General features: G+C 34.4%; 1 protein-coding gene across 3 annotated transcripts in view; it reads left to right on the forward strand.

Moving 5' to 3' along the window:
* LOC306842848 (A-kinase anchor protein 13-like) overlaps window positions 1-16,125 on the forward strand; it is a 68,108-nt gene that overhangs the window by 23,884 nt on the left and 28,099 nt on the right. For all 3 annotated transcript variants that reach the window (XM_079373988.1, XM_079373989.1, XM_079373990.1), the window contains exons 9-11: window positions 8,791-8,854; window positions 12,744-12,865; window positions 15,575-15,858. In XM_079373988.1, coding sequence (XP_079230114.1) covers window positions 8,791-8,854; window positions 12,744-12,865; window positions 15,575-15,858 — 470 coding nt within the window. The remainder of the gene's footprint in view (window positions 1-8,790; window positions 8,855-12,743; window positions 12,866-15,574; window positions 15,859-16,125) is intronic.

A 16,125-nucleotide genomic window follows, 5' to 3' on the forward strand; every position in this document is an offset into this window, starting at 1 on the left:
CTGGAGTAATGATGCTGAAAATACAGCTTTGCATCACAGAAATAAATTACATTTGAAAATATATTCAAATAGAAAAGTGCTATTTTAAATAGTAATAATATTTCACAATATTACTAAATTTACTGTGTTTTTATCAAATAAATGCAGCCTTGGTGAACATGAGACATTAAAAAAAACTATCTTTTGAATGGTACTTTATATGCGGCCATATGTTTTCTGCCAAATGACATAATTTTCAAATTCAGTTTTGTTGGTTTACTCTAAAGTGCTGTACTCACAATGTGATTGTGCTTCTGTTATTCAAGGTTAAACAGTTGCTTTTGGGTCTGTGTTCACGGAAACACTAGATATGGTAGCAATGAGGCGTGAAGTCCAGAAGCAATGTGGATTTGTTTATTTTGTGAGTTCAGGACTGGAAGAAAGAGTAGAGATGGCTTGTAAAAAAGATAGTGTTCAAAGTTTTTAAACAAGCAATTGACAAAATGCAGTTAATTTATATTGTAGGGCACAATGTAACAGGTTACATAATGAGTTTTCACAGCACTGTGTGTTTTGAGCTGTAGTTTGGGTAGATCAGCCGTTCTCCTGTTGGACGTTGATAGTTTAATGTCATGACCTCTGGGCCAGCTGTTCATCCACAGGCTTCTTTACAACCGTTTGGGGGAATGGGGGGCTGGGGTTGCCCTTTTATGTGAACCACAAGTGCTGAAGGCCTTTTCCTGCAAATTATAACCAGCCCTATCCTGGCAACACACGGAGCCTCAGTTTCTGCTCATTTCACTTCTGGAGATCATGAGCAGATGGAAGAAATCACTAGTAGGTGTTGCTCAGCCTCGTTTCCTCTGGGCAGAGGGTGTGTTTGTGATTGTGTGTATGCTATACATGGTGCGCTAAACACTGAAAAGCTTTGACGATGGTTTAACGGTGGTGTCCATCAGAAAGGCATCAGGGCTGTTATCTGCGTATCCCACCGGACAGGCTTTCCTGCAGGGACTGAACTCCGAGACGGAAGGAGAACTGAGACGCAGAGAAAGAAAAGCAACCGTGTGGGTTGTTCTTGTTCTGCAGTGCTTTTTGAACTTTGTAAAAATGCTAATAAGGAGGTATTTCTATAAAAGGCTATCAGACTCTCAGAAATATGCTCTGGTCACGATAAGACGCTTTAATTATAACTTGATTTACTCAATGCCAAGACATTTAACAGGGAAAAAAAATAGGTAAAGTTAGCCATTGCTGTGTGACGGTTAACTTGTCAACTTGTTCATTTAGATATTTTATGGGAATGTTTTAGACTGAAATAAACTAATTCCTCAAATCCATTTCTAATTCTTATTAGATAATGGTGTTGTTGTTTTCCGTTCCAAATGATGTCACTTCCTGGAGTATGATGAACTGGCTTTTGTTAGTTTATGTTTGTTACAAAACACTAAGAGCACATAGAAACAAAAGCTATAAACAATGTTTTTTGTTTTTTTTTTATTCGTTTTTTTGTCACATATCTTTTGTTTTCATTGTAATATTTATTTAAATATTAGTAATTTTTTTTTTTAATAGTTATTAGTTTTATTTCTATTTAGTTTTTATTTCATATTTATTTTGGTTTTAGTTTTGGCAAATTTAGTACTTCAACTTAAACTGTGAAAATTTTAAATGTTGCCGCTTGCAAGTAACTAAATACTTTTTTAAAATATTTTATTTCAGTTAATGTTTATTATTTCAAATAACGTAAATATTTCTTTAATGCTTTTAGTTTTAGTCAGTGTTGTTATTAAGTATAACTTGATTTTAATTTAATCTCAGGAAAGCTTTGTTTAGAAACAGTTTGGTTAGAGAAAGAAAAAAATTGGAAATACATGGAAACTTCTTAAGATTTTTTTTTCATGTTATTAGGTGCAGAAGAACAAATTTGAAATTCATTTGCACCTAATTTTAAACCAAATAATGTGATTTGCATGTGTAAAAAATTCTGAATATAATATTTTATCCAATGTTAAGACACTTTGGACTATTAAAAGGTACTTCATAGCAGGAATGACCCGTGTGCATAGATTTGTGAGAAAGAGCCAGCAGGGTGGGATGGCGCAAAGAAAGAGGAAAAGAGACTGTTTGCATATGCGAGTGTGTGTGTGTGTGTTAAAGAGAGAAAGAGAGAGAAGAGTGAAGTGGGGGATGAGTGAGGGAAAGGGGGCGGCCCTTCACACAGATGTGAAAGATTAGGAGCGTCTCATTTTTCCAAACGCTTGAGCCGTGGAGATTGTGCCTGTCAGGACCTCATGTGGGAACTAAGCTTTGTTCAGTGTCACAGTTTCTTCTTACGCGTGTTGGAAAGATGTACGAGCGATACAAGCGGAGGTATAGTTTGTGTGCCAAAGGAGAGAGAACACTGGATGTAGTTTTAATCAAGGTAAGAAGATCTGAAATCTTGACAGTCAGTGCTGTGGCATTGTGACTTTATATAGTATAAAGTTTTGAATCGCTAACAAATGTTAAAATGGCCTAAAATATCTGTTTTAGTTGAGGTTTTTTAGTTTAGTTTTGCATTGTTTATTTTTAACAGCATACATTTTTTTTCATTCATATGTGTGTGTGTATATACACACTGATAGGTAGATTTTTAATATCATAAAATAGCAAAAATATTTATTTATATAAAACATTTATAAAACAGTTATCCTTCACTATCCTTTGAACTGTGTTATAAAATGAATGTGGGCAGCATGGCTTGTCAGATATTTTTTATTGCAGACTTTTCCATCAGTCAGAGTTTGAGACATTTATAATATCTCAGTTATTTCTTCTAGACATCAAGTGTTTCAGAACAGATCGCGACCGATATCTCATTTATGATCTTTTCTATATATGATTGATATCTTGCAGTGCTGTTCCTAGATTTTCCCAGCTAAGGAGTCGTTTCAGTTCTTAGAAAGTGCCGTTTCCTGCAAAACATGATGGCTATGTCTGTGGCGTTTGCAGTCAGCTGTTCTTTCTGAGCATCCAAAAGCTGTCATGTCTTATTTGTTGATTCATAGTTCTTTTGTTGGCATGAGACATCTGACATTCACACATCATGCCAGACTTAAAACTGTGTGCGCACACAAGGTGCAGCTTGTTCTCAGCTATTTAATGTGGTTCAACAGACAAACACCCTGAAGCGCTGATCTGCCAGTTTGATCATACAGTGAAGACGTGTGACTTGATCGGTCTTAACAGTCATTAGCACAGATGTAATTTCTTCCAAACCTCAAATCCTTAAGCTCTCAATAACTATTGATCTATGTCTTTGGTGTTATTGCCATTAAGCTTTTGTGTATCTCTCGCATGGCAATTCATGACTCATTTTCCTCTTTTGAATTTGAATGCCTGTGGTCATAGAGTCACTGAGTCATTTGATTCAGTACAGTTGAATCAGTGCATTTGAAGTCAGTATAAACCGAATTCATAGGTTTATTGTAAATGACTTTCAACACTTCGCATTATTCCATAGAAGTGCAATACTTGGCTTTTATTTTTCAACCTTTTGTTTTACAGTCAGATTATTTCCTGATGAATAAAATTAATACCACTCCACACTTTTTTTTTTTAATGGTTTTTCACTCAAACTTCATACACAATTCAAAAGTGCAGGGTTGGTAACATTTATTTGATGTTTTTTAAAGAAGTCTCTTGTGCTCTCCAAGGCTGTGTTTATTTGAAAAAAATAAACAGTAATTCTAACATGCTGATTTGCTGTGCAAGAAACTATTATTATTATAAAAGTTGAAAATAGTCATGCTACGTTATTTTCCCCTGGATTCTTTGGAAAACAAAAAGCAGCATCTATTTGAAAGAGTGTTTTTTAAGTCTTTTATGCCATTTTTAATCAGTTTAATGTATACAAGTATTCATGTGTTAAAAATAAAATCATTCTGACCCCATACTTTTGAACTGTAGTGCATTTTAGAAGTAAAATATTTAGCAAGTGCCGTTCCATTGACTGATCCAAGTGCATATCTCTAGATGGTTTTGAGCGCCTTCCGTTCTTAATGACTGGATTGGAGAAATGCCTCTGGGAAAGCTCAGATACAGTGTTTTGACTGTAAATGGAGTTTGTGCATGAGTGTGTGCGTGTGTTTGCGCATTCATGTGGAGGTCATGAGCTGCGTGAGTCGAGGGGCGGCTCAGTTTGGTGACAGTCTGGGAGCCGCTGCTCAAATCCTAACGGTTTCCTTTGGCTCTCAGCCTGGAGAGAATGATGGAAACTGGCCGTCGGCCAAGTGCCTTCATAGCACTGTACTGCAAACTAAAAATCACCATCTTTACAATCAGCACAAACCGGAGATTTTAGAGCTTTGCGCAGTTTTAAGACGCAGATCTTGGAAACACAAATGGTCCTGTAGGAACATGGCAACGTCAGGCACAGAAATTAGACACAAAATGTCCCACTAACTGATTAACATCATCTTATCGTGCCATAAATTTTATCCCAAACTGTTGCTTTTGTATTACAGCTTTTGTTTCCGCTGCATGTATCGAGAGCCAGCGCACAGTCTGTGCATTTTCAAACCAGATGTGTTTTTATTGGGTACACTTCTGAATGCTCGGCACTCTATAGAGTCTGCTGGCACCGCTTTTTTGGTTTCTCCCCTAGCGCCGCAAATATGCAGTGAGAACGGCAGCAGTGCCAGATTCTGTAAAGGGATATTGGGCATGTTTGGCTCTGAGCAGACTTTAGTGTTTGGGCCTGTGTTATGGAGAGCGGTTCGAAGCATCTTTAGAGCATCGCAAAATATAGCGGTTGACAAGCATGTCGATTTGTGTTTGATGTTATTCTTTTATTGGATGAATGGATAGATAAGAGAAAGAGAAGAAGAGCGAGATCTAGACACATCACGTGCCTCAAACCTGGATTGCTTGCATGAGCACCACAGCTCAATGTGTCGTGCTAACTGCTGCACCACAGCTCTGCATGCTTGCTTTTTGTTTCGTAATGTTTCGATTCAAGCACATTTGTTATAAAACGTATTCAGTGACTTCGAAAATTGCGTTTTGAACTGTCAACTGAAATTAATAGGAACTTGATAAATACACTCCCATGCACTCTTAAAAATAAGCATTCAAAAGGGGATTTTCACAGTGATGCCCAAGAAGAACCATTTTTGCTTCGCCAAAGAACCTTTCAGTGAACAGTTCTGATTATTAAATCTAACGAGCCCTTTTGCACTAAAAATAAACATTTGTGTGGTTATATTCCATGGATTTGAAAGGTTCTTCATAAAACCATAGATGCCAGTAATGAACCTTCATTTTATAAGAGTGTCAATGCCTCATATCAGTCTTGTATATTTAAATGTAAGTCTCTTTTGTGTACAGATAGCTCTGTGGCAGTTAGAGATGCACATGTTTACACCCTAATCAAGCTGGTTTGGTTTTTATCAGCCTTTCTTTGTTCATAGAGTTGGTTTTTGAAATGAAGTCTATGCTAATGTACATACTGAATACGATTGCATTGCATTTCATATTTGTCCCTGTCTAATGAAGTGTTATAGGTTAAATATGCTATATTTCGGTTATTTTTTGTTTATCTTTTTGGCCTATCCAACTCAAATGTTTGTGGTCTGCTGCTCAGTCAAACTTTTACATTGAATCAGTATTAATGAATTATGAATGCAGTTTTTTTTAATGCAACAGAACACTATAATAAGAGCTCAAACGTTCTAGGTAAGTAAGAAATTACTACTTTTGTCCAGCAAGGATGCATAAAATTGATCAAAAGTGGCAAGACTTTTACATTGTTTCAAAAATTCTATAAATAAATACTGTTCTTTTGAACTGTACATTCATTAAAGAATGAAAAAAACATATCCTGGTTTTCCTAAAAATATTAAGCAAATGCAAGTCAGCATATTGGTTTCTGAAGGTTCGTGTGACACTTAAGACTGGAGTAATGATGCTGAAAATTCAGCTTTGCATCACAGAAATGAATTACATTTTAACGTGTATTTAAATAGAAAACAGTTATTTTAAATTGCAGTTATATTTCACAATATTTCAGTTTTTTGGGCCCTTTTTAAGCTTATATATCACCTTTCAGCAAAATTCGCCGTTTTCAGTTCATAATGGGTTATTTGTGTGACTGGATATTAAAGGTAATTTAATGTAATTTTCATCAGTCTTTGTTTTTCACCAGGACACAATTTATTTCATGTCACCTTCATAAATGTAATGTGACTCTTTAAAGTGAATTTTACATGTATATGTGTATATGTATATACACACACACACACACACTGTTAAAACTCACACATCTGTACATGCCATCTTTGACCTCCCTGGACAAATGGATCTGATTTAAGTGTGAAGATAGAATTAATTCATCCAACGAAAGCATCTCGTACACTTTCTAATTAAACAAACCTCTGTCTGACTCAGTCACAATCTGACAGCTGTAGTTCTACCGCTTATGCCTTAACAGTACAGCTCTTTTTATTTATAATCTCTTTAATCTCTATTGGTTTTTCAGCATCAGCAGTGTGATATCATCACACACTATGATGGGAACTGCTGTATGAATAACTCAGAGTGTGTGTTTGTGCTCTCCGGCCCGTCTGTAGGCAGGGCTTGTGTTCAGGACAATAGACGACAGTGTTCTCCACACACATTGCCTTCCCAGAGGCACACAGTGGACAGTCTGAGCCCTGGCATGGACATGATCATCAATGCAGCGTTGTGCATTGTTAATGGCTTTAAAACTGTGCATGGCCACTTGGTTTTTGGAGGGTGTGAACATAATTAGTCCCTGGCCAGGATGTAAACGTGAACTGCTCTTGGGTCAGAAGCCATTTCTCTGGTTCCTCACTTGTTCCTCCTGTATTCCCTCCCTCTAGGGATCCTTTGTTGACCGTCTTTCTCCCCTGTCCGATCTTGCATCACCTGTGTGACCCTGTAGCTGGGTTATAACAAAGGCGAAAGAGCTTTTCAGTGTGCTTTCCAGCCGAGTGAATAACCATCAGCGGTGCAGGTCGCTTTAATACAGGCTTTCTATTGTGGGATCTTTGTTCAGGTTGCTGTTCAGTAGCAGTACTGGCCGTAACTTGAGATCTGTGTAAACATTTCCAATAGACTGTATGTATTCACCCTTTCAGTGCCTCAGATCAAAAGCTGACATATAGTAGGCAAGCAGGCATGACATTATTGGGCCTCTTTAGTATAATACAGACTGAAACTGGACTTTGAAAAAGGAAGTACAGTATAGAAGATACACAAGATTGCTGAGACTCTTTTTAGCACCAAGCTATATGTGACGTGTTAGGACTGCTTTGTCTGTATGTTTGCTTAAAACAAATTAAGAATGGCAAAACACATTCCCTCTACAGTGCTTTTACATCTGCAGTGTGATAAAAGGCAATTATGTTCATATGCATTAGTGGTTTGGGGTCAGTTTTTTTTTAAGATTTTTTAAAAAATGCTTCTGAAAATCTTATGCTCATTAAGGCTGTAATTATTTGATTAAAAAATACAATAAAAACAGTAATATTTTGAAAAATTAACGTAAAAGAATAATATATTCTAATTTAATATATATTAAAATGTAATTTATTCCTGTCATCAAGTCTGAATTTTCAGCATAATTACTTGTCGTCAGTGTACTTGGTTGAAGAACTGTTTATTATTTTTCATAATTAATATTTTAAAGCGCTCTACAATAAGGATTTTTTTCCTACTGACCACCAGTGTTTTTTTATGCATTTTTATATTTGCGATAAATAAATAAACAAACAAACAAATACATTCTTTATTTTAAGCAAATTATTTATTCAAAAAAAAAAAATAAAATACTTCAAGGTCCTTAATTTGCAAGTAGCACTTCAAGATGTCTCTTACGACTATTTATTTATTTATTTATTTATTGCTAGAATAAAATAATACATTTCTTAAAAAAATGAACCTTACTTGCTTAAGGAACTGTTTGTTATTTTTCATAATTTATTTTAAAGAGCTCAGAAATAAGGATTTATTTTTTTCTACTGGCTACCATTGGTTTTTTTAATATATTTTTTTATTATTTGCTAGAAATTTTTTTTTCATTAAATGTTATGGTTTCTTTATTTTTTTCAACTTTTTCCACAAAAAATAAAACCGAAACAAGCTATAACATATAACTTTATATATTCATAATCACACATTTTTCTGAAAATTATGGCATACGATTTAAAAAAAAAATTACTGATTGTATTCAAATAATTTTTAACAATTTCAAAGCATCTAAAGTCAGTATTTATTTATTTATGCATGCCTTTTTAAAATTAAGATTAATTTTGGATTAAGGGAGTGAGTTGACTGCCTCTCTTAGCTTATTGATTTATTTTACAACAGGCTCCTCTTATTTGAGCTGGATCTGTTTTATATGCTGAGTTTCCAGTTTGTTTGTGGGGAGCATCTCAGCATTGCATCCTTATCGCTGAAGCCGCTGTCGTCCCTTAGGGCCGGTGTGAGGTGGTGTGTGGTCTGTGATGAGTGAGATGCAGCTGTTATGGGGTCCACAAACCACAGACTGAGCTCTAAACTCATATATACTCATATACTCAGTCTCTGAGCGTATGTGAGCAAAGCTGCTGCTTCTGTTTCCTTTTGCTTCATGCATTCATAGAAACCCTCAGTTACGCTGACCTTTTCAGCAATGAAGAAAATGAAAAGAAAAAAACTCATAATTTTTCATGCAGTCTGTTTATATTTGCTTTGAATGTGTCAGACAGCTTTTTCCACTTATACAGTCACATGCGTAAGACCATATCTTCCTCTTTCTGTCCCCAGATCCACAGAGACAAAGACACACTGTGTTCCAGTGTTTCCCAGAAGAGACACAGCTTATCTACAGGTAAGATCATACGTCTATGACCTGATATCATGTTGTCGGTTATGTAAATCAATACTAATATTTACCTAGTTGGGCTTAATTTTAGCTTATCAATTTCAGCATCATTACTCCAGTCTTCAGTGTCACATGATCCTTCAGAAATCACTCTAATATGCTGATTTGCTGCTCAATTATTATTGGTACTCAATTATTAATAATGGCTCATTAGTAATGTTGAAAACAGTTTAATGCAATTTAAAGCATCTTTGCTGAATAAAAGTATTATTTATTTATTTTAAATCTTACACCAGACTATTGAATGGAAGTGTTTCACAGTTTCCACAAAATTATTAAGCAGCTCCACTGTTTTCAACACTGATAATAATAAGAAATGTTTCTTGAACAGCAAATCAGCATATTAGACTGATTTCTGAAAGATCATGTGACACTGAAGACTGGAGTAATGATGCTGAAAATTCAGCTTTGCATCACAGAAATAAATAACTTTTTTTTTTTTTTTTTTAATGTAATCATAGTTAATGTTCATTTCAATGTCTATTATTAAAATAAAAAATGTGTCAGATATTACTTAATGTATATGAACTGACATGAACTAACAGTATTTTTATGTAAACACAGATTAATAAGCACTGCAGCAAATAAACTGCTCATTGTTCGTTAATTTTAGCTGATGCACTAATTAACAATAACTAAATGGACCTTATTATAAAGTTATGATAGCAAACAATTGTCTTAAACAGTCCTTTTTTAATTATATTAAACTGTTTTATCTATTATTTGTATTATTTTTCTGAGCTTATGTTCTAAGCTTGGCAACATGTAAACGTCATTTTCTCTCTGATTCATTGGAGTCATGTCGCTCATGTACTTCATGTGATGAGCGGTGTTTTGTGTGGCGTGTGTGCTTACTTCCTTGACAGCTAGGATGCTGTCTGTGTAGGCAGTATACAGTTAAACTGTAATGTTATCCACAGTGTCTTGTACAAAAACACTCTGACCCTTAGAATTAAACGGGCTGTTTTGGTTTTTGTACGTTTAAGACTTCTATACAGTATGTAAATGACTTCTGTTGCTAGCTTCCCAGAGAGGTGGGAACTTTGCGTTGTAAACATTGGAGTGTGTCTACACAGACTCCTTTAATTTCTCCTTTCATTTCAGAAGAGGAAGGAAAATCTTGTTTTTTTTGTATTGTGAGGATCCTAATGAAGTGTGAGGAATTGTGTGGTGCACAAGGGACAGATGATGGTAATGGCAAGTGCTTGTATAGAGGAGTATGATGGTATTGTTTATCTTTACATGTGTGTACTCTGAAGACTGTCAACCTTTAATACCGCCAGCAGTGTCTGGTATAAAAAAACTAAATGCATTCAAACCACACTGTAAAAGCTGATAAGTTAAGAATACTCAAAACATTTGAGTAAATTAATTCTTTTTTAAGTTAGTAGGGGGCTTAGAGCCGTGGGAGCCAAGCCTCTCTTCTATGATCCCACCCCACTCTTCACAATTATATTTCCAAACAACTTGCTCCCATGAACACCTCATTCATTCTGATCTTTATTTAAGTACTAGTTAGCAAAATCACACTAGCACATGCTAATGTAGTTATCAAAAAAAGATTCTCACTATACTTGCATGTAAATAGTCATATGACATGCAGTATATATAGTCTTTAAGTTTTGCTGTCCATACTCAACCTAACCACAGACTCTACTCTTCACCACAACGGTAACACAACCAACATAAACGAAAACTATGTAAATCTTGTGCAAAACACACAAAATAATTTCATCATTTATTTTCCTCGTTGTCTGATGCAGAGCATGCTGGGAACTAGAAAACTCAATCATTTTAAGTTCAGCTTACTACAATGACATTTTGAGTTTACAGAGCTTATTTCAGTTAAGTCCAATGAACTTTGATTATTATTTGAGTGAAATTAACTCATTTCATTTAATCCAATTCACTGTTCGGGTTTACAGTGCACAAACATGATGCAGTGCTAAAAAGAGAGATTTCCTGTTTAATGAAAAGTGTGGGTTTTTTCTCACCTATTGTGAACATAAGTGGCCATAGCTTGCTTTTTTTCCAGTTAGACTCCTCTGACTGGATTGAATTGTACTCACAACTTTATCACTTATCACTGCTATGTTTTTGTAAATGCAGAAAGTGGGTTGATTTATTTATTTAAACATTTTTACAACATTTAGCAATGTGGCATTATAGTTGCATAGTTTTGTCACAGTGCAGGTTTTTAAAAACCTTGATTTAAAAATAAATAATTTTTAATTTTCATGAACATATTGTTCCCTTTAATTTGTTTATTTATTTATTCTATTTAAATTTTTATTGTTTACTTTTTCATTGAACTGCAAAAATGTTTTGTTTAATTTAATTTAATTTCATTTTAAGCACCACAAAGCCACATTGTTTGCAACTTCCAGGCACAGGTTCAGGAGAAATTGCATTTTGACAATCACATTCTAATTTAATGGTTGCGGTTTCATCACATTAGAATGTTTTTAAAACCAAACAAAAAAATTATAAACATTTAAAAAATTTAATTTACATTTTTAAAATATTTTAAATATAATTTTAAATTTTTTGCTTTTATATTTTCTAGTGCTGTCAAACGATTAATCGCGATTAATCGCATCCAAAATAAAAGTTTTTGTTTACATAATAAATGTGTGTGCACTGTTTATATTTATTATGTATATATAAATACACACAAATGCATGTATATATTTAAGAAAAATGTTATGTTTATATATTAAATATATTTATATGAATATAAATATATACATGTAAATGCATGTAAATAGTTTCAAAATATATGCTGTATGTGTGTGTCTTTATATATACATAATTAATATACACAGCACACACACATATATTATGTAAACAAAAACTTTTATTTTGGATGAGATTAATCGCGATTAATCGTTTGACAGCACTAATATTTTCATTGCCATGCAAAAAGTATTTTATTTTTTTTTATTTTGAATTTTATTTTATTTTACATTTTTATTTAATTTTGTTTTATTTTTACATTTTATTTTATTTCAGTGTTTAAAATCACAGCAGAGCCACACAGTTTTTTTAACATCTAAAACATTACGATGAATCATATCAAAAATATACTGTAAATACTCAAATATAACTGGGATTATATATAGACACGATACACTGATTTTCTTCTCAGAGTCCTGTCATGACCTGTGTTTATGTTGTCAGTTGTTTATACGAGGTAATGACGTTTGCTTTTACTCCAGCATTGGTTCATTGAAAGCACACACGCATAGAGAAAGGGCAGCTGTGGCGGTCCTAGCGAGACCCCTCCTTCACATCCCAAAACATGGAGCCACCTGTGTGTTGTGTGACAGCTGACAAAGCTCACACTCTTGTGACAGATCTCCGAGTGCTGATCCCAGCCTTCACAGTCGCTCTCTTCACTTACTCAAAGCTTACACGGAGAGTGTGTTGCACTTTGAAAGACTATAAGAAAGTGAAAGCGAGAGAGGGAGGGAAACGGGTGGTATATTTCTAGGTGATGGAATCTGTTGAGGTTTATCATGATGGTTTCATCTCCCACGTGATATGGTTTTGTTACCCACGCAACGGTATGGTACTGACAGATGCCTCAGATACTTTTTCTATTGAGATTGTCAGACTTCGCTGTCCTGAACACGTGCTGTTGTACAGAGATCTGTTCTGAAGAAGAAATCGCATGTTTTGTTTAAGAGGACATTGGGCTTCAGTAAGAGACCTTCTTTAGAGACTTTTTATGACCGATTTTAACTGGATAAACAAGCTATTTTTTAGCACACAGCTTTTTATAGTAGCTATAAATTTGTCTGTCATTGTGTAAAACTGTGTGTTTTTGTTTCAGAGAGTTCACAGTATCCAGAGTTTCACACTTGCAACTCAGAAACGGTCACATTTCGAGACTCAGGAAGCGATACAGATGGATTTCTCAGTCCTGACACTGGAGAAGACAACATCTTCAGAAAGGTGAGAGAAAGATTTGTACCTTTTCTGAAGAAGTGTGAGTTGTTTGCCACATTGGGCATCGTTATGTGGTTGCTTACTGCTTGAGTCTTTATATATTGTATTTTATTTTTAATTTAATTTAATTTAATTTAATTTAATTAATTTTAATTTTAATTTTAATTTTAATTTTAATTTTTTATTTTATTTTAATTTATTTTTATTTTTTAAATTTAATTTTTCTGGTTCACCAAGAAAAATTGTTAGTCTGCTCACTTAAACAATAATAAAGCACAACAAGCTGCATGATTTGAGGTTTCATCCATGTCTGCACGAATGTGCAAGTGACTCATGCATAAGAGCTTTGAAAAGTCCCTGACTTTAAGTTTGAGGAATAATAAAAGTGAATCCTTATCAAATGTTTTCATGCCACAGACCCCCAGATATGATGATCCTTTTGCAAGGACTATATAAATTATAAATTGATAAAAAAAAAAAGCTTTCCAAATAATATTATAAAACACATTTCTAGCATTTTATTTAAAAAATGGTCTGTTTCTACTCAGCATTACAGTATATAAAACAATAGAAAAATGGAATAAAATATTTGTGATTAATATCACGACTAGTCTTTAGAATGAAGAATGCATGAGTAATAATGGGAAATTCAATATGTATTTATTTTTAATTTAATTCAATTTAATTTAATTTTCTAATTTAATTTTGCTTTATTTTTTGTCTCGTTTCTGCGAACCGTCTGCACCCATTTGTTAACACTAGTTTCAAACCTCTGCTTTTACAAAAAACACTAATAACCACATAATGCAGAAAAGAAATTCAGAATTATGATACATATCCGATGATGCACGGTGAATTGGTCATTTTTGTGGTCATGTGACACCAGTTCTGGGTTTTTTTTTGGTGATTTTTAGGACACCTACATGTTAAAATCTACCAGAGGGTTTTTTTCCACTGGGTCACGTGGTTATAAGTTCTCTAGAACCCTTTTAAACCTTTTGCACACTCACACACACACACACGCTTATAAACCACCCCCTCTGCTTCCTCGCACACATGCTCAATAGAAGCTGTTTCAGGGGCACATGAATGGAGGGCTTTCATCCCCCCCAGAGCGCCGATAAAAACCTCTGTGTGTCAGAAGCTCAAATCCTCTTCACCTTGTCTCTCATGGCACCAGCGCTCCACACAATAAACTCATCAAGACCTCACACCAAGGAAGCTCAAGGCTGCTTTAAGTTTAGGTGTGTGGGGTCATAGGTTATGGTTTGTGTGTGTGTCACAAGATGCCTGGATAGATGAAAATAAGGAGTGTGTGAGTGTGTGTTGGTGTGTAGATGTCTTGGTCGGTCTAGCAGACTCATTTCACCCTGCTGATGATTCAGTGACATACTTTTTCACTTTAAAGTGACAGACAGCAGTCAGAGAGATGCACCCAAGCCTGAGGTAAACAGACTCTTATAGTTTAGATATACTTACAGTGGATTGTTGGAGTCAAACATGATGTGTTTGAGTGAGTATTATTGATTAAATTTGAGGAAGAGAAGAGCTCTAAAAAAAAAAGTTAATCAAAAATAGTTCAGCGTCACAAGGTCAGGGTTAACTTTCTTATTGTTTACGAAGACTATTAAAAATAATGTTTTTTTATTTATTTAAATAAATCTGAAAAAATATAGTTATTAGATAAACTTCAGCTTAAGAAGATATTTAGTGAAAATTAGAGATGTTTGCAGCTAACTGAAATAAGTTACTAAAACTGAATTAAAAATAAATTTTAAGCTAAATAGAAATACCCCCCCCCCCCCTCCAAAAAAAGTCTACATGTTATTTTTGGAAGTCTGTTTCATGCCATGAGGTCAGGATCAGTGTTGAAATAGTTGAAGGCAAATATAAATATTAAATAAAAAAATAAAAAAACTATTTAATAAAAACTATTTAATAAAAAAATGTAAAAGTTAAATTTAGAAAAACTTTTAAATGCTGCCTTGGAAGCTAACAGAATTAAAATAACTTTAAGTGCTAAAATTACAAAAACTGAATTAAAAATAAATGAAAGGTAAATAGAAATATATAAAAAAAACACTCATTTTTGCGAAGCCGTTTCATGCCATGAGGTCAGGATCAATGTTGTTATTATTAACTACAACTAAAACTATTAAAAGATATTAATATTTTTATTTAACAAACTATAAAAATTAAATGAAAAACTTACTTTAACGAGTATCGTGAATGTTTTCTTGGCAACTAAATGAAATAAGTCGACTAAATCTAGACTGAACAGAATTTAAAAAAATAAACTAAAAAGAAATATATAAAAACCTTAAACTAATAAAAATGACAAAAGCACAAAACAAAATGACTAAAACTTAATAATGGTATAGAAATAATACTAAAATAGCACTGGCCATAGGATCAACATAGTGCTGTAGTGCAAACACTGTATCTGCAAAAACATGAACTCTTTTAAAATATTTTCCCGTCACACTGTGATACTTTTTTTTTTTAAATTATGTACTTAGTTAAATACCCTTAATAGCATTTTTGGCAGCACAAATGCTTGAGCTTTTTAAGTTGAACCATTTTTGTCTTTTACACACTTTCCATTTATCATTGATGAGACAGAGTCAGGCTTTATAGTGCTGATGTACTGTACTTTGCTGTGCTGAGTAATTTTTTCACTGTTTGTTAATTTGTGGCTGATTGTTTCTTGCTCAGGGGCAGGAGGCAGTAGGGGGAGGCGACAGCACGAGCGAGGTGTCCGTCTCCTGCTCCTCCACAGACGACACGGCCAGCATCGGTCATCCCAGCTCCTCGGCTGAGAGCTCAGAGGAGGTGCGGCACGGAGGGGAGGCAGAAGAGGAGGCCAAAGACAGCTTAACAGAGGTGCCACTGCCTGCCTCTCTCTTCCGCTCCACCGTACGCCCGCTCTCTCCCTTCCGCAGACACAGCTGGGGTCCTGGGAAGAACCAGGGAGGGGAAGAAGAGATGAACCAGCGCAGGTACCTGAGATTGTCTTTATTATGAGGACCATTCATATTTTCTGCTTTGTGAAAACTGATTCTCAGTACATTATTTAAAATTGTATATTTAAACATAGTAGTATGTATTGTACTGGCTTTAATTAATAATGATATTAATATATTATAAGATAATTCTTAAAAATATTATATCTATTTTTTTGAGGTGTGCTTAGTTGTAATAATGTTGCAATGTAAGACACTTAAGGTCATTGCACACTGAGCCCGAAATTTCACGTGTTTTTTTTC

This window comes from Barbus barbus, assembly GCF_936440315.1.
Source record: "Barbus barbus genome assembly, chromosome: 2".
NCBI lineage: Eukaryota > Metazoa > Chordata > Actinopteri > Cypriniformes > Cyprinidae > Barbus > Barbus barbus.